Source organism: Chanodichthys erythropterus, chromosome 21 (assembly GCF_024489055.1).
Source record: "Chanodichthys erythropterus isolate Z2021 chromosome 21, ASM2448905v1, whole genome shotgun sequence".
Classification (NCBI taxonomy): domain Eukaryota; kingdom Metazoa; phylum Chordata; class Actinopteri; order Cypriniformes; family Xenocyprididae; genus Chanodichthys; species Chanodichthys erythropterus.
Window position 1 is genome coordinate 27,344,311 of NC_090241.1, and position 21,652 is coordinate 27,365,962.

Here is a 21,652-nt window from a genome sequence, read left to right on the forward strand (position 1 = left end):
ATTAAAAAATAAATAAATAAATGAAATAAATAATAATAATAATAATAATAATAAATCAGCATTAAAAATATTGGAAATATTATATTCTCATTCAAATGATTTGATTCACAAAAGTGGAGTTTTAACCAATCAGGGTGTGATGATACTTCCAAACCACCATGGGTGATAAATAATAATAATAATAATAATAATAATAAATCAGCATTAAAATGTTTGGAAATTATTATATTCTTGTTTTTTAAAATAAACATTAGGACTTTTCCTTTCAAATTAATATTGCAGGCATCAAAATGTTAAAACTAAAAAAAGTGTGCTTCATGTTGTGAAATATAAGAGTGTTTATTTAATAGTGTCTGTCCCGAGGTACTTGACTGAAGGATACTCAGACCAAGTGAATAGCATGTTTTCATAAGCTAGTCATTTGCCGGGAAGAAATATCCCCAGTTTCTTTGTTCTACACTGAACAGCTTTTGTGCCACATGAAATGTGAGCTTCTCCTTTCATCAGTGCAAAAGACAGGTGATCAAAGAGATTTTTCTATCTGCCATCTGAATTGGCAGGTAAGGTAACAAAAAAAATCAATCAGGCAAACTCCCAGACTCGCGCTCTCAGGAAAATTGTATATATGCTAAAAATAAAGGATAAAGTCAGTGTCGGAAAGTGATTAAGGGTTATAAGAGAAGCTCATTATCTAAATGATGAAAAATATTCCATGCTGTCATTGTGTGTGCAGTGTGATTTGAAACAGCCCGTATGATATCTATTCCCAGAGGAGAGCTGGTAATATCCCCCCGGGCACAAAATTTACTTCTCAAAGAAATCACATTGTTATACAGAACACTCAAGCAAAGCATTCATTAACAATACTGCCGGAGAACATAGCATATAGCCAAATCTCAAATCACATGACATTTAAAGATATGTTCAGAGAAACTGTTAAATGATATTGTGGTCCTCACATGCAAGATTAAATCTAAATGGTTTTGCATAATTTAAAGTTAACTAAAAAAAAAAAAATCTAAATCATTCATTCATTCATTCATTCATTTGTTTTTGCTCCTGGTCTTATCGTGCACAATTCATCGGAGGCTTTACTTAAATATATACATACACATTCAAAAGATCGTTAAGAAGTTCGGATTGCTGTTGAAAATGCTGTTGTTCTGCTTAATATTTTTGTGGAAACTGATATAATTTTGACGAATACAATCTAAAATGTAATTCAGGGGACCTGTTACCACAAGTGAAATAAATTAATGTTTGCAAGTTCTAATTTGTTGGTTTAATTTAAGGTTTTAAGTTGCAAACATTATTTTGTTGAGTTCTGTTGACATAATAATGTTGATCATTACATTAACTTAATATCGTGTGAAGTTGTAGTTGTAGTGATTTAAAAAAAACTGTCTTGATAACTTTTGGGTAGTGGATATTTAGTTTCCAGCATGCTTTGCAAAGGACTGGATAAGGAGAATAAATGTTGAAATGAAGTGTTATTTTTTTTTTTTTTTTTTGATGTTTAATGCTGTTATATTTGACAATTAAAAGAGTTTCTTTAATGTTGAAGTTTTTTACCATTATGCTGAAGAGTAGATGACATGACGATGAACACTATTAATTCTATAATCAATGACTGTGCTAATGGCAGAGACAAGTAATACATGTATCTTACTTGTTCATTAAATTGTAATGCTAAATAGCATTTACATTTACATTAAGCATGTGACAGTTTTAAGTATTAAATTTTAAGGATTAAGCTCCTCAATGTAGGTTGTTGGTTGAATTTTATTTAATTGAAAGTTGTCATAACTCAGAAAGATTGATGCAAACTTTTGCTTTAATTTTTTGAACCACCACATTATTTGTTTAGAATGTAGCGAGTTCAACAGAAAAGTGTTTATTTTAAAATATATATTTTTTGTAACCTTATAAATGACTTGACATTTATGTATAAATGTGTATAATATGTGTGTGTGTGTATATATATATATATATAGACTCTACCTCTGAAATGACTTTCTGTATTGACCTGATGCCACAAATCCCTCTTAGTATTCAACACTTCTCCTCCAAACCACCTGGTTCCATTCTGTTCTATACTTTTCACAATCCAGTGAATGAATGAAATTCATTCAACTTTTACACATTTTTATCCTGCTTAATATCCTGTTGCTCTCAGAAATACAGCACATTATGGAAGTAAAATGGGTTGCAAAAGACATTTCAATTTTACTCTAAACGTAAATCTTATAGAGGCTATTATTTCCATAGAAAGAAGCTGACAAGCTATTAAATGTCATTAGTGAAGTATTGATATGTATTGCCACGAGTAACCATGCATTGTACTGTTCATATTTACTTACCCTATAGTCACTGGCAGTAACATAGAAGATTGGCTGGAAAGCCAACCAGATTATGCACGTGGTGTACATGGTGAAGCCGATGAACTTGGCTTCATTGAAGTTCTCTGGGCACTTTCGAGTCTTAAAGGCGTAAAATGTACAGAGGATGATGAGGACACAGTTGTAGGTTAAAGACATCAGCATGCTAGAGTCCTTGCTGTTGCACTTCAATGTCACCACGTCTCTTCTTTCAGGACTGACCTCCTTTCTCACCCCTGGAGCCTCAACCAGAAGCCAGACCACAACAACCAGGAGCTGACAGGAAATAAGACCAGCACAGATGGCCACCTGTGAAGCTGGACTGATGAACCTTGGCCTTTGAGCTCCATCTTTAACGCCGTTGAAAATCCGAGCGATGCGATTGGTCTTGGTCAGCAACGCAGAGTAGCAAACAGCAAAGGAAGTTCCCAGGCCGAGTCGCCGTAACGTGCATACTACGGCAGAGGGTTTGCTGATATAGATGAAGGTCATGCAATAGCAAAGGAGGACACCTAGCAGAAGAATATAGGAAAGTTCACGTCCGCTTGCTTTCACCACTGGTGTCTCATTGTTCTTCAAGAAGAGGCCAATGACAAAGAGTGTGCAGAGCATGCCAAGGCAAGAGATGGTGACCGGCCCAATAGCCCAAGCGTCCTCCCAGTGAATGTACTCCTCGGGTAAGTTGTAGCAGCCTGTGAGATTGTCCAGAGGCCACTGTCCAAAGCTACAATCCGCACAGGTGAATTCATCAAGGAGGTACTGGTAGGGCTGGCAGGGAATGCAAATCCAACAGCAAACGTCACCAGGCTGCATGCTCTTTATTTCGTTTTTTCGACATGGGTCGCTACACTGGGACGTGGGCACCACTTGGCTTTCCCAAGGAATCAAGCTTGTGTTCAGAGTTAAATCCCGAGCCCAATACCCCACTTTCCTATAGACATACTCATCATTCTCTCTGTGATAATGGAAGATGTTGTAGCGGCCTAGACTGTCTCCATTAGCATCAAAGTGAACATTGTTCTCTGTATCAGCTGGGCGAAATGGAGCTGTGGACACAAAGGGCAAATGATAAACATAATTCATTTACATACTTGGCAACAGATAAATAGATATTTTACAGCAGCAAAGTGCATTTCTTTGTAAGAAGAAAAATGTCCAAGCCAGAAAGAGCTTCTTATATAAGTCCACCCTACTGTCTTCAGCGTCCTGCCCTGACTATTTCTCATTAGGTTTGTAGATGCATTGGACTCAGGTGCGAACGGCATATTTACATAATGGAAGTCAGGAGGTTGATATATTGCCTGGTTTCTATGATGTAATTTGTCATTCTTGGAAGAACACCATAAAAAACAATCAGATGGCAAAAGATTTAAAAATATATAAAGAATAGCTATAGGAACCTGACAGACTGCCAGTTCCCTAATACAAGCAATTGACCACTCGGCACAGACATTTAATATACATCCCTGCTTGTACTTGTTTAAATCATTTAGAAGTTAGCATGGGGCTAATGAGGCTAATGCATGTAATAAAACACTTAGACTGTACACAGGTCATATGTTGGATTCATGCATTAGTGTAATCTATTTTACAGCAGCAGTTTTCCCCTGGGGAACCTTCCTAGATCCATTTATCTTTCAAATTGATTGCTTCGACTAAACAAAGAAGAGACATACATTTATTAAGATATACTGATTAAAAAAGTGTTTGTTTTGAGATTTGAGCAAATTTTAATTCAAGACTTTTGAAAACTGCATATTGAAGCCATCCATAAATATAACAAAATCAATCAATCAATCAATCTATCAATCTATCTATCTATCTATCTATCTATCTATCTATCTATCTATCTATCTATCTATCTATCTATCTATCTATCTATCTATCTATCTATCTATCTATCTATCTATCTATCTATCTATCTATCTATCTATCTATCTATCTATGAGAAGAGAACTGTTAATTTAGATTTAAGATGACTTTGAATATATAGGATTTATAGGGCTAGTCATAGACCACCTTTATTATAGTTTTACGGTGCTTTTTAGTCCTTTCTTCTTTCGAAAATGAACAGTGTAAACATTTTGCTGAATGACATTTTGCTGAACTTTTGTTTTCATAGAAAAAAAAAAAATCGGTAATACTTTATTTTAATGTGTCCTTGTTACACATGTATAATTACACAGTAATAGGGACACATTAAAATAAAGTGTAACCAAAAAATCCTATTGAATTCGAATGACAAGGTGAGTACATTATTACAGAATTTCATTTTTGGGTGAACTACTCCTAATTATAAAGTGAACATAAACAAATAAACAAAAACAAAACCACTTACAGTCAAAATTTGCCTTCAGGATGTAGTCCTTGTACAGCTTTTTTCCATTCACTGGTTTCATGGCACTGCAGAGTTTGGTGGTATTTGAGCACAGTGCTTGTCTCATGTTGTGAAGGGCATGGGCCATAGCGTAGACAGCATTGACCACAAACATGATCTTGGACTCCTGCTCGAATTTGCCATCCCGGAGAGAATGTTTCCCACAATTAATGTCGTGCAGGGTACACTGAAAGCGATTTTCCCAGAACTCCCTGAACCAGGGGTTACGTGTGTTGTTGTAAGGATTGAGGTTTGTGAAGTACGCTGCGAATTCAGGGATCGGATAAGATGCGAGCTCAATGGTAAAAGCTCCATCCGCTACAGTCTCGCTCCCTCTCACCACACTCTCTTGCGCCCCCCAGCCATCGCTGGCCACCCAGATGAAGGAAACGTTCATGCGCTTTGCTGCAACCAAGAGCTCTCTTGCATCTTCACTTCTAGTGAAGAGGATTACTACTTTAGCATTGGACTTCTGCAACAGAGATCTGATTACTCCATCATAACTGTAGCGGTCCATGGAACGACTGACCTTGGCGGACGTAGCGATGCAGATTTGCAAGGCGCGGGCCTCTTGCTGAAAGGCATCGATACCCGTCTCGCCGTAATCGCCCTCCGAGGCAACAGTGGAGACGTAAGTCCAGTTGAAATAGCGGAGGATCTCAGCAATTGCTTTGGCTTGGTAGGAATCAGGAGGTACAGTCCGGGCAAAGTAATCATAACGGGATTTGTCACTCAGTTTCGCACTGGTGGAGGCATAACTGATCTGAGGAATCTGGAAAAGACGCAGGAGATTGGCCACCTGCAAAAGGACAAATGAAAAACTGTGATGAAAAACTACTGAAGTGTGTAAATGGTCACACTATTTCACTGTGATTCACGAGTGCTGGCTGTCAGTATAATTCTCATAAACGGCTTGATCAAAATTATGTATACTTAGACCCTACAACCCTGTGGGGTTTTCATTTTCAGCCCAGTGCCCAAAGTTACAAAAGATTTATATTTCAAATAAATGCTGTTCTTTTGAACTGTCTATTCATCAAAGAATCCTGAAAAAGTGCATTGTGGTTTCAACAGAAATGTTTCTTGAGCAACAAATCAGCATATTAGAATGATTTCTGAAGGACCATGTGATTCTGAAGACTGGAGTAATGATGCTAAAAATCAATCTTTTCCATAACAAGCATAAAATACATTTTAAAAAAATGCATATGAGGCTGCTTTCAAAAACATTTGAAAAATTGTACTTACCCCAAACTTTGAACAGTACAGTATACACACATTCATAATATAATACTTTATTATTCTTATGATTAAAATGATTGCAGGACAGACTCTTATTCAAATTAATGTTATTCATAGTTTAAAAAAAAAAACCTCTACACTAAAATAAAATAAACACATGCAAAACCCAAACCCTGTGAAGCCATTTTTAACACCAGTTTAACCAGTCAAAAGAAAAAACAAGAAGCTGTAGTTAGTCTGCCAATTAGGTCTAAGCATGAGAATGTAATTCCTCTGATAACACAAATTATGGCTGTTATCACCAGATGCTTAGCATACTGCAGTGATTGTTAGTCTCACCCTTCTCACTTTTTTCATCTCTGAGAACCCTAATGGCAACACTTCACATTTCCATTTTCATAATGAAATAATATCAGTCCAAAGGAAATTACCCCAGAAAACTTGCCTTCTCTATATTTGACATGTGTGCAGCATCATCATCATCCCAGAGGTATAAAGTATTTAAATAAATGTAATTAGTTACTGTACTTAAGTATCTTTTTGGCTACTTTGGAACTTTTACTCTCTATATTTTTGAGCAAGTTAATGTAGGTTTTACTCCACTACATTTGTGATGAGTAATGCAATTACAGATTACATTTTTCATGGCACCTAACTTTTTCTGCAGCAGTTTGTTTCTGATATGTAGAAGCGATATCGACATCTAAGGGCATTGAAGGTAGTATATCTTGTGCGTTTTGCCTTCACTCCCCCAAAACTTGTCAACAAGGCTACTTTACGTGAATGTGAGTGCATTAGCAGGTAGTTGCTGATCGCAGGTGTTTGATTTATTAGATGAGGAAATTATTGGTTTACTTATGGCCTTTCTGTGCACTTGAGCTCAACTGAGATTTGAGAGTTTGTAGACGTTTAAAAGGTTGAGGTGTTCAGTTTTATTTTGATTTTAGAAAATAAACTTAATTTCTCATCTTTCAAATCAATTGTTTCTTATTTTCACCGCCATGTCTCTCAGGTGTTGAGGACTATCTCTGAGCCTACATTCAGCATGAGTAAAATACTTAAGTACTGTTAAAACCAGATACTTTAAGACTTTTACTCAAGTCGTATTGGTTACTTGTAACTTGTAGTGGAGTCAATTTCGATGTAAAGTATCAGTACTTTTACTCAAGTATGGTTTTCAGGTACTCTTTACATATCTGCGCAATCCACAATTCATGAAACTATGACTCTCTATTCTTGCATTTATTAAACTTCAAATCAAAAAATCTTTAACCCTTCCACTGTCATAAGAGAGATTTTTTTGTGAAATATGCATGTACAAAAACCGTAGCTCTAGGAAAGAGTTCATTCAGTGGCTATAGGTGTTGACGGATGCTGAAGCACCAGATCTATATGGTTTTGCCTACCAATTCACTTCACTCAGAGACACTTTTTTGCCAGCTGTATGTGAGTGTTTTTCAGTTGTGATCATGTGATATGCAATAGAGCCTGACTGGACTTTGCCTCAGAAGCCTAAGGGAAAGTCAGCATGAAGACAGCAGCAGCGAATAAGAAAGCTCTTCAGGATTTCTCTGTACTGTATGTCAACATTGCGTAACATGCAATCGTCATCTGACTTACAGCTTAACATATTCAACATCACATAAACTTTCACAACCAGAACACAGTGAATAGGCTATGCATGTGCATTCACGTCTCATACACAAAAGAAAAGGTCTAATAAAAAGTGAAATACACAGCTAGTCCTTTCCTGCATGTTATCCCAAAAAGTTTTTATTTTAACGCAGTGCTTCCTAATTCAGATGGGACATTTAACAAAAGTTTTTTGTAGTTTTCATATGTGACCCGCTCTGGCGAAATGAGTCGGAAGTTGCAACGTTCTATTTTAAGATATGGGCCAATAATGTGGAAAAACAATGAAAAAATCGATTATTTTTTTTTTAAGCTAATTTCAAAGAACAGACTTTCAAAAATAAGTTTCCCAAAGTTTCATAGTCCAGATAATTGAGTAAAGGTATTTAAGGCTATTAAATTTTGACATGGTTTTACTAAATTCGCTGGAAATGAACTTCTCAACTCCTCTCGTCACTTATGAGCATTTCCCGGTATCCCCTGAAACATCACTGTCTCTGCTCTCCAAATATGGTGTTACACGTTGTATAGAACCAATCAAAAAGCTTAGAAATGTAAACACACTGACATAAACGCTGATTTTTATCAATGGGAACGTTTCGACTGACAGGCACGCGATCGGTCCAGCCATCCTCAGACTAGAGCGCTCTCTGTGTAAACAAGCTAGTAGATCTCCTCAGAAAGATTCAAGTTCAGTACTGTATAGTGTATAGTTTAGTGTAGTATACTGTGTGTAAGTTAGTTCTGTTTATTAATAATATTTGAGAAATGTCGCTGTCAAAAGAGAAAAAAGTGGCCAAAGCTTTAAACTCACTGGAGGCTGCTAACCTAAGCTCTGCTGCTCTCACTTTTTATCTCTCTCTCTCTCTCTCTCTCTCTCTCTCACTCACACACACACACACACACACACACACACACACACACACACACACACACACACACACACACACACACGCATGTTTGTTTTTGTGAATTGTGGGGACTTTCCATAGACTTCAATGCATTTTACACTGAACAAACTGTACATTCTATCCCCCTACCCTACCCCTACCCCTAAACCTAACCCTCACAGGAAACTGTGCAAACTTTTACTTTTTCACAAAAACTCATTCTATATGATTTATAAACCCATTTACATTGTGGGGACCGCTGGCTGGTCCCCACGATGTAGGTGAACTCAGGTTTATATTACATCATGGGGACATTTGGTCCCCACAATGTAATATAAACAAAAGCACACACACACACACACACACACACACACACACACACACACACACACACACACACACACACACACACACATACACAGACACACACACACCCTCTCTCTCACAAATGTAGCACCTCTGTTCAATCTTTCTGATTTTAGTAAATCTTTGAAAAAGTGCCTTATAAAATATTAATTCAAATAAATACTTTAAAATAATTTGAGCTTCATACTGGTTTCATAGCATTTATATATATAAAAATGTCTTTGGTCAAATTAAGCTGTAAAATAAATAGTTTATCCCTTTAAATGCAATGGATTTTGAAAGATATTAACAAAAAAATGGGCAAAAAAACTTTAAAAGCGATTTTCTCAGGTTTTCAATTGGAAAAAGAGGGCAGACGACCATAATTCAATTCATAATTCAACCTGATTATATGATTATATCTTTAAAACCATTCAAGGTATGACTTTGAATATGATATCATTTTAAAGCTTATTGTCTTATCTTTCCATTGATACCAAAATCTCAATTTTGAAATTTGGGTCACTGTGACTCATTTTGCTGGATCAGGTCACATATGTAATATAATTATTGATGAAGCTCAACAAATATGAAATATCAAAGGAAATCATATCAACATAAATTGTTTTACTTCCTTTGAATCTGATTCATCACAATAAAATATTTTAAACAAAAAGCCCTAAAATTGAATATAGTTTCAAAAAAGCACAATCAAAATATTTCTAAGTCCCTCCTGGAATCTGCTCAAGTATTTCTGGTCGGTAATCCCTATGTTAATTATACTAAAACTATCTATACAGACCAAGCATGTATCACTCTTCACACACTCACTCTGTGTCTGAGAGAGTTCAGCATGAGTTGTTATTTTAACCATAGCAAATCTCCTAATAAATGCCATTATATGTGGAAATCACAAACTAAGTATGTGCATGGTAAAACAAAGCAATTACCGACCACTGTTTTGTAAGCAAAAAAGGAATAAAGATATTAAGCACCAAGGCCACAACCTGCTCTTTACATCCTCCAGACTAAAGACAAGCTTTCTCCTTCAAACAAAAAGGCAACAAATTATTAATGTAACTGCCTTTCCTTATGTACTTTCACTTAAACAGCCACTTAGAAATACTACCTGTCTGCGATGATGGCAGTAAAATCTATTGCACACTGCCCTACTTACTGTAAGTGCTGTACCTGAAAAATGCGTACAAGAGCAATTTTCATGTTCTGTGGTTACTAATGCATGGCAGCCTGTTTTTCGTCAATATTAATGTCATTTTGACTATGTGACACTGCTGGGGCCAAAACTAATACTACAAAGCTCATGTTGGTCACCACAACCACAACAGGGTGATCAAGTGCTTAAACTTAAATGACTGCTCACCTAATAAATTTAAACGTGGACATATATTGAATTGAAATTATTTAACAATCTTTCATGTACTGTATATTTTAAGCTAGGACAAATATAGTCCATTTTCAGCTAACACAAATATGGGTAACACTTTACAATACAATTCATGCTCAATTAATGCACAGATAATCAAGTGTTAATGTATGACTCATGACAAACTAAACCATTTATTAATGATTACTGCATCAGCAACTAATAAAGATTCTATATGATTAATAGATTAAAAGATTAGTTCACTTTAAAATGAAAATTACCCCAAGATTTACTCACCCTCAAGCCATCCTAGCTGTATATGACTTTCTTCCTTCTGATGAACACAATCAGAGTTATATTAATAAATATCCTGATGCATCCAAGCTTTATAATGGCAGTGAACGGGATGAAGCTCAAGAAAGTGTTTCCATCCATCATAAACGTACTCCACACGAAGCAATGTGTTTGTGTAAGAAAAGTACGTTGCGTCAGTTACGTTTTTTTCGTAACTTGAATACGGAAGGCGGTCTGGTGGAAGCTAGATATTTTACTTTATAACTTGTTAAATATGGATATTTTTCTTACACAAACGCATCGCTTCGCTTCAGAAGGCCTTTATTGAAGTATAAATAAAATATTTGTGCTAAAGTTTTGAGAACATTATTTAATAAATTTGAATGAACTGTTAGCTGAGTTACAACATGCAGCATGAGCTTCGGCCTAGCTACAAGACGGACACTAGACAACAATATTATAGTAATACTGAATGAAGGTGGTTATTTAAGGAAATTTCAGTTCACTGAATGCCGCAATTGAACAATCAGAATCAAGCATTCAAATAAAACCATATAATAAAAATAATTAAATTGAATTGACATTAGATAAGATGTATTTTAATGATAATACACCAGAATTATATTTTACAGATATGACCTTCTATCATAAAACTCTCTCTCTGTAATGTATAGCATAATGAGTACACAGATTCAGTATACAGTATACAGCATACAGATTCAGTAATCTCATATAGAATCATCTTATATATAGAATTTCCAGGGGCATTTTTACAGTTCTCAGAGAGACGCAATATGAAAAGTTCAGCATACATTTTTCATATCTGTTGCTATAGAAACAAGTTGGGTTGAAAATGAAAGGGTGCCTTTGAGAAGCAGAGGTTAATGTTGTTGCTTTGTTTCCCCAGAGGTTTCCTATACCTCGCTTTGAGATCAGCCTTTCTGACGATTCAATGTCATATAACATTAGTTTAAACTAAAACCCTCCTTCTGTGACAAGTTCAGACTGTCTGCGTTTAAACATATTAGAAGACAGCTGCCAGATTTGGTTTCTGTTTTACTTTTCCTTCATGTCCTCTAGATTCACACACCCTTACTTTGATGCAAGGTGAACTGCCAACAACATATTTATTTAATATTGAATTTTAAATGGATAAAATGAAACAATATAACATGTATCTAAGACATGTAACTTTAAGGGCGTTGCAGAAATATAACTAGAGACTATCAGTAATTATCTAAATTATAGTGCTCTAATCACCTCTTAATTATAGTCCATTTTCTAATTTGCTCTTAAATTAGATTTAATAGCAGTCTTGTATTCATTAGCCAGCTTTGTACTACAGTAGCTTCACATTTGTCGCCATCAGTCTAAAGTGCATGCAGGTGCTCATGGATATTTATTTATTATGGTTCAGGAATTTTAATTCAGACATAACTTCTGCCTGATGACATTTAAAAAGCTGCCAATCACAATGAGATGATTTTCACCAAGCCAGTGTTTTAGTATATGGTACTGCTCGATAAATAGCAAGGAAACAGTACAAACAAGTTACAAACTACTTACAATAAAGTACCATGTTTTTTTGTAGCATGTCTGCAGCACAAATGATGTGGCACAAGTTACGCACTGTTTTATTCTAAAAGGGTAACTTAAAGTATGATCAATAGTAGCAATGTTGCTTGTGTTAGCAAGCACCGGTAATGAATGAATGAGATGAAATATTAAAAAACAGATGGCAGTGCACAGACACTAAAATATCATCAAAGGTTTCAAAATTCAAATTGGTCACAGTTACAGTACCAGCTTAATGTTCTCAACAGGAATTTCAATCATATTTTGAGGAGCATTTCAATCCAATTGATTAGCGCTGATTAGCCGTGGGTCGCTTTTCTATTATACCAAATGGCTTTGTGTGACTTAAACACATTAGATATGGAGCTAATGCCCTTTTTCTTAATGTCATGATGCTGAGAGTCTGCCTTCAAGACACAGCCTAGGATTTAATTAAGAAAATCACCAGCCACATGGATTTGCAGACGGAAAAGTAAAATGGATTAATTATTCTAGAAGAGAGGATGGCTCTTGAACAGCGGGATGTGTGTTTGACGGAAGAAGTGGACATACTGTATGTTTGTTATTTAACATATCCAATTATTCCTCTTACGCAATACATTTTCATGTCTCCGTGTCTTAATATATTGGAAAAAATATTAGACTCAATTATTTAAGGTGAAAATTACATTCATTAAATTGATCACAATATCAAAATTAAGTACTTTTTATGTGTTTTGTGTTTGTCATCCAACATTTCATACAGTCAAACCAAAAATTATTCACACATTTTTGGTATTTTTGATATATTTTTACTACTGTGTGCAGTACACTATAGTTCATTTATGTGAGGATGGCAAAATAAAGTAAACTGTAACATATTATACCCCCAAAAAAATCTTCATACAGTGGACTACCAGTAAAATTTATAAAAAATTTGGAACCAAAATTAATTAATCACTTTAACCTGACCATGTTTTGCTTAAGTGTTATCTGACATAATTAAGATATTTTTTTTCTGACACAGTTTAACTCTGAGATCTTGTCACATTTTATTACCATTTTTTTAAACTATAGTGAATAAACTGTATTAATGAATGAAATGTTCAAGGTGTCTGAATAAATTTTGGTTTGACTGTACAGTTGATGATGACGAGCATAGAGCATGAAGCAGGGCAACAACTCACTGCGTGATGAAGCCTATAAAATACCCCTATAAAATTCAAGATATCATGGTAAAAAAGCACCTGTATGATTTTTTTTGTCTCAAATTTATATCATATGATAAGCAATATCACACGAGTAACGAGTGCAATATCATACGAGTGCTATTTTTATCCCAAATAGCACGAGTGCAAATGTGACATTGACTTTATACAACATGTTCAATAAATAAGAAGTTAATATTGTCATATCATATAGCCTAAAAGTATATTTGTAATAAATTCTATGCTGAATCAATTGGAGTATTTCTTTCTAAAGCTACTTTTTGTAATGTCTATTTGATGCTTTTCTCATTTAACACAATAATGACTTTAAATTATTTTTAGGGCTTTTCACACTTTAAATCGTTAACCCTGGGTCATTCTAAACCCCGGGTAAAATAAATTCTGGGTTATCTTGTTTCATACTGCTCATATTTTACCCGGGGTTTACAACTAATCCTGGGTATTCATAAACTGACGTTTCACATTCCTAAAACCCTGGGTTAACGGACTTATTTGCATATTTGCGATAACGGTAAGAATGAAATGGTCTCTTCTCCACTCAAATTGTCGCATTTTCTGTCAGCATTTGACATTTTTCCTTTCAAATACCCCTTTTTAGGGGTAATTTTTCAGCCAAATTTAGGCCACATCCAAACGAAGCCAGAGCTTTCCCTATCCTATAAAAAATTCTGATTTGTCTCAAGAAATTCCTGTGTACACACAAAACCACTCAAACAGACTCAAAACAATGTAATATACATGCCAGACCAGTATAAGGTGCTGTAATTCTGCCACAGAGATACACTAAAAACGGAGAAGAAGACTTGGAGCATGGGCATAAACCTTGCGCGCTGTATACAAACCCAACACAACTGTTGCTGTTACATGAAGTAGCGGTGTCTGACTACACTCAAAAAAATTAATTGTTGGATTTACTTAAAAAATAAGTGTCAAGTGGTTCCACGCAACAATATTGAGTAATTTGTACAAATGAACAAAAGAAATTCAAGTAAAGCTGACAAAATTTCTTTGAGTAAATACAAATCATTTGAATGTCACTGTGGCGACCAAGGCGGGCGAGAGCCGTGAGGGAACTGCGCGAGGCCGGTGGCGCGAGTGTTAATGAGCTTCACCTGGGAGGCGCACCGGCCTTGTCCCAGGAGCACGGCTCCCGGAGCTTCTCCTCACGGAGGAGCTCCGGGAGCATAAAAGGAGGAGCGACTACAGTGAAGGACGAGAGAGGACCAGACCTGGACTTTATTATGTTTGTGTGGCCGGCAGACGTCCGCGAGGGTCTGCCGGCATTACTTCCGTTTTGTTGTTTGTTTATTTTGAGATTAAAGTTTTGTTGAATGTTCGCCGGTTCCCACCTCCTTCTTCCCACATCTACTGACCTCGTTACAGTCACTGTTACATAATATTTATATGTGCAGTTTACTTAACCCTTAAATGCATACCTCGGGTCTTTAGTGACCCGGGACATCATTCACTACCCTCCTCGTTGTTCATTTTTTAAAGTTAGACATCAACCTTCTTGGTATTCCTCAATCAATTCATTATAAAGAATATAACAAGAAAAAAATAATAAAATTATAAAAGAATGCTTATTTTTGTATTCATTTTTTTTGTAAAAATTGTATAGGGTCACAAACGACCCGAGGTGTGTATGAGTGTATGTATATTTTTTCTTCACAACAATAATTGAATCTTAGATGACGGAATAAGTGCAATTCACCTTTATTCCACAAGGTGGCCTTGTCTGATACACAATGATGAAGTGACGACTCATTAAGACAGAGAACGAAATAATAAGAGAAACATGAAATGGCTCAGCGATTTACTGCAGAGCAAGTACTGAACGCAATCAAATATGACTGTAACTGTTACAGGATGAATCTGGTGAAGCTGTTAGTGATGGAAATATTGATTTTGAAGATGTTGAAAATTATATAGTTTTGAGAATACGTTTGAAATCTCAAATGGGCTGATATTCCTGACCTCAAACATAAAACTAGCCTATTATTTGCTGAATTTACTGGGAAATGAGCTCTGACGAGGACAGTGATGATGGCATAAAACATCTGCTCAAACTGAGCCCTTTCGAGCTCCAAAAGGTAACAAAATATGCTTTATTTTATTCTTCTGTAATTGTTACTCTAATATCAGAGGAGTTTTATATTATCATGACAGGTAGAGATCCTTCCGTGTTAGATATAGATCTGGGTCGATAAAGACCCGAATATGTAAGAATGATTGGCAAAACAGTCATGCATTTAAGGGTTAATAATGGTATGTTAATTACATAAGGTCAACTTTTTTTTTTTTGAATAATCATTTAAATAAAAAGCATACAACACATCAGAATGCAGCCCCTCACCCCAAAATGCACTGAAAAAATAACTAATTCAACAAACTCAATTGAATTGAAAGCAGGAATTTCATCCTATAATCATGCGCATATGAGTGCGCACAGCCTAAACACAGGCGACACTCTTCTGCATGATGGTAACCACAAAAATTCAAAAACTTTACAGAAACTACTCTAAATGTTCAACATAACTGAACATTAAACACTAACATAAACTAACAACATCTTTCCCTTTACTGAAAAACACATAAAATAACACTTTAATCCCTTAATTTTCTCTCCTAATGCAGTCCCTTGCAAAGCATGCTGGGAACCACGGATCCACTGCACAGTTAGTTAAGTCAACAATAATGTGTGCGTTTCACACAGTAATGTTAAGTTGACTGAACAAACACTTACTAAGTAAAGCTGACAATACTCAATTTTAGAAACAACGCAGTAAATTACATTCATGTAGTTACATGAGTTTTTTAAGTAATGTGAACAAGGGTGGTTTGAGTTTCACAAACAACAGTGAAAGTTCATTTTTTTGAGTGTAGGGTCGAGACACTGAGTGATGATAAAATATACGGATTGGCTAAAAACAAAAACGCAAGGGTATCATTTTCAGATTTATCCACTCTGGGTACACTCTGGGTACGGGCTCGTAATGTGCAATTCATTTGTGATTAATTCGATTAATTAATCGGCACATCATGTCATTTTAATTAGATTAAAAATTTTAACTGCTTGACAGCCCTAGTTCAAACATGTTTTCTTGGAAATATTGTTGTAGTTGGTAAATATTTTCCATTTATTTTTTTCTTTATTAATCAGTTTGTCTCACTCAATTGAAAACATTGTACAGGAATCATCAGCATGAGCATGTAAAAACTTTTCAATAAAGACATATTTGCAGTCTGACCGGGCGCTCATGTCTTATTCATTTACACAGCTGCTTAACACTGGCCTGCTGTCAGCCACTCTATCAATACACCCTCTGCACTGCCTTCATATTGACGTTTTAGAAGCGGAACGATCCAGATGCAAAAAAAAAGAGAGTAAAATGGAGAATAGAGACTGATAGAGAGATAAAGGGAAGGAGGGGAAGAGAGATTACGCTGTAGCTACTGTATGGTAAGCAGTAACCTTGTTTGTAAGGCTCTGGGAGCTTCTGCTCATACTAGATCCAAGCTGAGCTAGAGATAACACAGAGTATTGCACTATTTCCTTGGTCCAATGACTCACAGTCTCTTTACTGAAATCCATGATTTTGGCTTTCTTTATAATTCAAGAAACAGAAGCATCAGAGCAAAGAGAGACACACACCCTGTGCAAAGCAGCATTGCATTATATCTGTAAGTGTTTCAAAAATGAGAAGCAGAATGTGAAGAGAAACTGAATGTGTATTACAGACATCTTTTTCCATTCATATGTCCAGGACCCATCTGTTTACAGCTTAAGAATGAATTGATCCGACTGTCCATCTATTCATTATTGCATAGACTATCAATCTATTCTCCCACTCACTTCTCACTCATTAATGGTCTTTTAACTCACGTAATATCACACATTGTGCTCGTACTTTCACACATTCTCTATAAAGCTAGTGAACGGCACAGCGCTGGCTCCACCAAGCAATTTGTTCCTAACCACAGAAAGTGTTACTATGAAATATGTATAAACAGAGTAGAGGGAAAAAAAATGAAACACACTTTTGCAGAAACTCTTACAGCTCAGAGATAGAGATGGGGACTGATAAAAATTCATAAAATTAAGATAAAGATGAACTCTGACACAAAATGTACTCCTTAGGACTGTCACAGTTAACTGTAAGGCCCTGTTTACACCTGGTATTAAGATGTGTTTTGGTTGATCGGATCACAAGTGGATGAGGGAGACACATATCCATTTACACCTGGTGTTTTAAATTAAAACAAATCAGGAAAGAAGTGGTTGAAAGTGGACAAAAGAGACAATCAGTCTCTTTTGTCCACTTTCAACCACTTTTTTCCTGATTTCTTTGACGGGAAGGTCTATGGGCAGGTAAATGTATGGGCTTTTTCAGATCTTTCGATCTAATGGACAAAATAGAGTGCCCCAGAGATGACGCGTTTTTGTAGGCCAACCCAGAAGTTAGCGGCGCACGGGTTCCCTCAGTTGAAAGCCTATGCATTTTTCCCCTTGACTTTTGGAAAATCGCAGAAAATAAGCTCTGTGTTTAACAAAGGGTTATGACACTTAAACGTTTTGTCTATCAAGATAATCTTTACAAGTTAACACAACATTTATAGAATTTGAAGCCTAAATAAAGTCGTCAGATATAAAAGGCTAACAGTAGGCTATAAACGGACTACAGCACACCATGGTCGCGGATCAACGTCGTCACCACCAAGCGTCCTCAAACTTTATTTAAAAAACAACTTTATTTACAAACATGCTCGCTGATTATGATCTGTGCTGTTATGAATACTTATCCACTTTTTCATGAGAAATGCTGTCCAAATGTCCCGTTTTTAACGATGACGTCTAAAGTCCCCGCCAAAGGAAGTAGTCCCTTTTAGCAATTTGTTAGCAACCACCGATTTTAAGACACAGTAAAAGTTTAAAAAATCACAAGTGGGTTATAACTGGTGTGTTTTATGTCATAGATCAAAACGTGAAAGTATTTAGAGGCTTTGTTAACCACAGACCTTATTTCAGGTTATTTAGCAAAAACCCATTAAAAAAACCCATAGACTTGACGGCGTTGGAACCGGAAGTCCTAAAATGTTAACTCGCTTCCGGGTTTTTCCTACAAAAATGCGTCACCCCTGAGGCACTCTATAAGCTTGCGCAATTTACAGATGAATGCGACTAAAGATGACGGAAAAACATATGGAGATCATCAGCTTTCATTTCTGCGCTGATAGCCACAAGAACGTCTCGGGTTACGGATGTAACCCTGGTTTCCTGAGTAAGGGAACGAGACGCTGCGTGAAACGCATTGGGAACCTTCTGCGTGATATCGTCATTGAAGCACTCCTGTATCCAACCAATCGTGTAACGAGACGTCAGAGGCGGGTGACGTCACGGACCAGGAAACTATAAAGCATGCCTGGATGCAGAGAACGCTAGCTTCTGTGGAAAATCTGAAGCAAGCTCTCGCAAGCATGCAGGGGTACGGCGAGAGACGCAGCGTCTCGTTCCCTTACTCAGGGAACCAGGGTTACATCCGTAACCCGAGACGTTCCCTTTCGTGGGAACTATCGACGCTGCGTGAAACGCATTGGGAACGCAATCCCAACTGTGCCGTACTTCAAATGCTTGTTATGTTAGCTCGACAGTACGGAGGACCCCGGAGTGGAGCCCACATCAAGGTTATAATATTTGATAAATGTGTGCTGGCTTTGACCATCCAGCTGCATCACAAACGTCACTCATAGAGACGCCAGACATCAAAGCTCTTGATGCCGCCATACCCCTTGTGGAATGAGCGCGGACGTTAAAGGGAGAGGACTGTCCGACCACTTTATATGCAAGTGAGATGGCCTCAACCACCCACTTGCTCATCCTCTGCTTGGACGCCGGTCCACCTTTATTAGGAGAACCGTAACAGACGAACAATTGCTCTGTTTTACGCCACAGGGCAGCTCTGTGGACATAAACGTCCAAAGCCCTCACTGGGCAAAGCAGATTTAGTTTTTCCTGATCCGAGGATATAAAAGGAGGAGGATGAAAAGCTTGAAGCACAATGGGACCCGGGACATTGGTGGGGACCTTAGGCACATAGCCAGGTCTAGCATGAAGAAATGCCCTCACCATTCCAGGAGCGAACTCCAGATACGAGGGGGCCACTGAAAGGGCCTGAAGATCTCCAATTCTTTTTAGAGAAGTAATAGCAAGTAAAAATATCGTCTTTAAAGTCAGAAACTTTGCAGACACCTCCTCCAGCGGTTCAAAGGGAGCCTCAGCTAACCCACGTAGAACCACTGATAAGTCCCAGACCGGGGTCCTTGTGCGCACTGGAGGCCTCAGCCTCAGTGTACCACGGAGGAAGCGTGACACGAGGGGGTCTCGACCGACCGAGGAATCCCCCCCAACATGATAGGCTGATATAGCCGCAACATAAACCTTCAAGGTTGAATAGGATAAGCCCTCCGAGAATTTTTCTTGGAGAAAAGATAGCACAAAGCTGATAGGAGCACGGACAGGGTCCGTTTCATGTTGTCTACACCAGGTAGAGAATAGATTCCACTTATAAGAGTAAAGCTTCCTCGTGGAGGGAGCCCTGGAGCTAAGTATGGTCTCAACAACCTCAGAAGAGAGACCAGCTTCTATGAACCTGTCCCCCTCAGAGGCCAGGCCCATAGTTTCCATAGTTCTGGGCGGGGATGTATTATCGCGCCGCCCGCCTGAGATAGAAGATCCTGTCTCAAGGGGAGCTCCATCGGAGCGCCGTCTATCATGGACACCAAGTCCGAGAACCATATGCGGGTCGGCCAGTATGGGGCCACCAGTATCAGGCTGACCCCTTCCTGGCGTACTTTCTCCAGGACTCGTGGGAGCAGAGTGAACGGGGGAAATGCGTACAGACGTAGCCTCGGCCACGTCTGTACCATGGCATCCAGACCCAGGGGTGCTGGATGCGTGAGGGAGTACCAGAGCGGACACTGGGTTGACTCTCCCGAAGCAAACAGGTCTACTTGTGCTTGACCAAAGTTTTTCCAAATGAGATCCACCACTTCTGGATGGAGTCTCCACTCCCCGGGCCTCGGCCCCTGCCTCGACAGGGCGTCCGCCCCCACATTCTGACTCCCGGGGATATAGGCTGCCTTCAACGAAAGCAGCTTCCCCTGAGACCACAGGAGGATCCGACGGGCCAAGTAATTTAGTTGGCGAGACCGTAGACCCCCTGATGGTTTATATAAGAGACCACTGACATATTGTCTGTGCGGACCAGCACATGATGGTCTCTCAGGTCTGGGAGAAAGTGTTTTAGTGCTAGAAACACCGCCATCATCTCCAGCCGATTTATATGCCAGGAGAGATGATGGTCCTCCCAAAGACCCTGAGCTGAGCGACCGCTCATGATCGCTCCCCAGCCCGTGAGGGAAGCGTCTGTCGTAAGCATTGCGCGACGACCAGAGGCTCCCAACACGGGACCCTGGGACAGGAACCAGGGGTCTTTCCACACGGCTAGAGCACGAAGGCATCGCCGTGTGACTTTGATCATTCGAAAAGGGTTCCCCCTCGGGGAAAACCCCCTGGTCCTGAGCCACCACTGTAGGGGTCTCATATGCAGGAGGCCAAAAGGAATTATGTTGGACGCAGCTGCCATTAGACCCAACAGTTTCTGAAACTGTTTCACAGTGAGAGACTGGCCTAACTTCACCCCTTTTACGGCTGACAGAACAGAGCTCACACGGGCAGGAGTCAGACGTGCCCGCATTATTGTGGAATCCCACATAACACCTAGATAATTGGTGGTCTGAGCCGGTATCAGCACACTCTTCTTGGCATTGAGCCTCAGCCCAAGCCTTTTCATGTGAGACAGAACAACATCTTGATGTTGAACTGCTTGTTGCTCTGAGCGAGCTAGAATCAACCAATCGTCGATGTAATTCAGTATGCGAATGCCCTGGAGTCTCAAAGGAGCCAGGGCTGCATCCACGCACTTCGTGAATGTGCGGGGTGATAATGATAGGCCAAACGGAAGAACCTTGTACTGGTAAGCTTCGCCCCCGAAAGCAAACCTGAGGAACTTCCAATGAGAAGGATGGATGGACACATGAAAGTATGCATCTTTCAAGTCTATCGTCACAAACCAGTCCTCGGACCTGATTTGGGGAATGATCTGTTTGAGTGTAAGCATCTTGAATTTCAGTTTTTGTACAGACTGATTTAACACCCGTAAATCTATGATAGGACGAAGTCCCCCATCCTTCTTTGGAACTATGAAGTAGCGGCTGTAAAAGCCTGACAGCTTGCTGGGAGGAGGAACCCTTTCTATAGCTCCTTT

The 21,652-nt window shown here is 38.2% G+C and overlaps 1 protein-coding gene across 3 annotated transcripts in view; it reads right to left on the minus strand.

Annotated features, from left to right (window-relative positions):
- grm2a (glutamate receptor, metabotropic 2a) overlaps nucleotides 1–21,652 on the minus strand; it is a 41,996-nt gene that overhangs the window by 4,104 nt on the left and 16,240 nt on the right. For 2 of the 3 annotated variants that reach the window (XM_067373239.1, XM_067373241.1), the window contains exons 2-3: nucleotides 4,717–5,554; nucleotides 2,361–3,424 (exon numbers count right to left, since the gene is read on the minus strand). In XM_067373239.1, the coding sequence (XP_067229340.1) occupies nucleotides 2,361–3,424; nucleotides 4,717–5,554 (1,902 nt within the window). Of the gene's footprint in view, nucleotides 1–2,336; nucleotides 3,425–4,716; nucleotides 5,555–21,652 lie in introns of all 3 variants that reach the window. The other variant, XM_067373240.1, reaches the window with a different exon arrangement.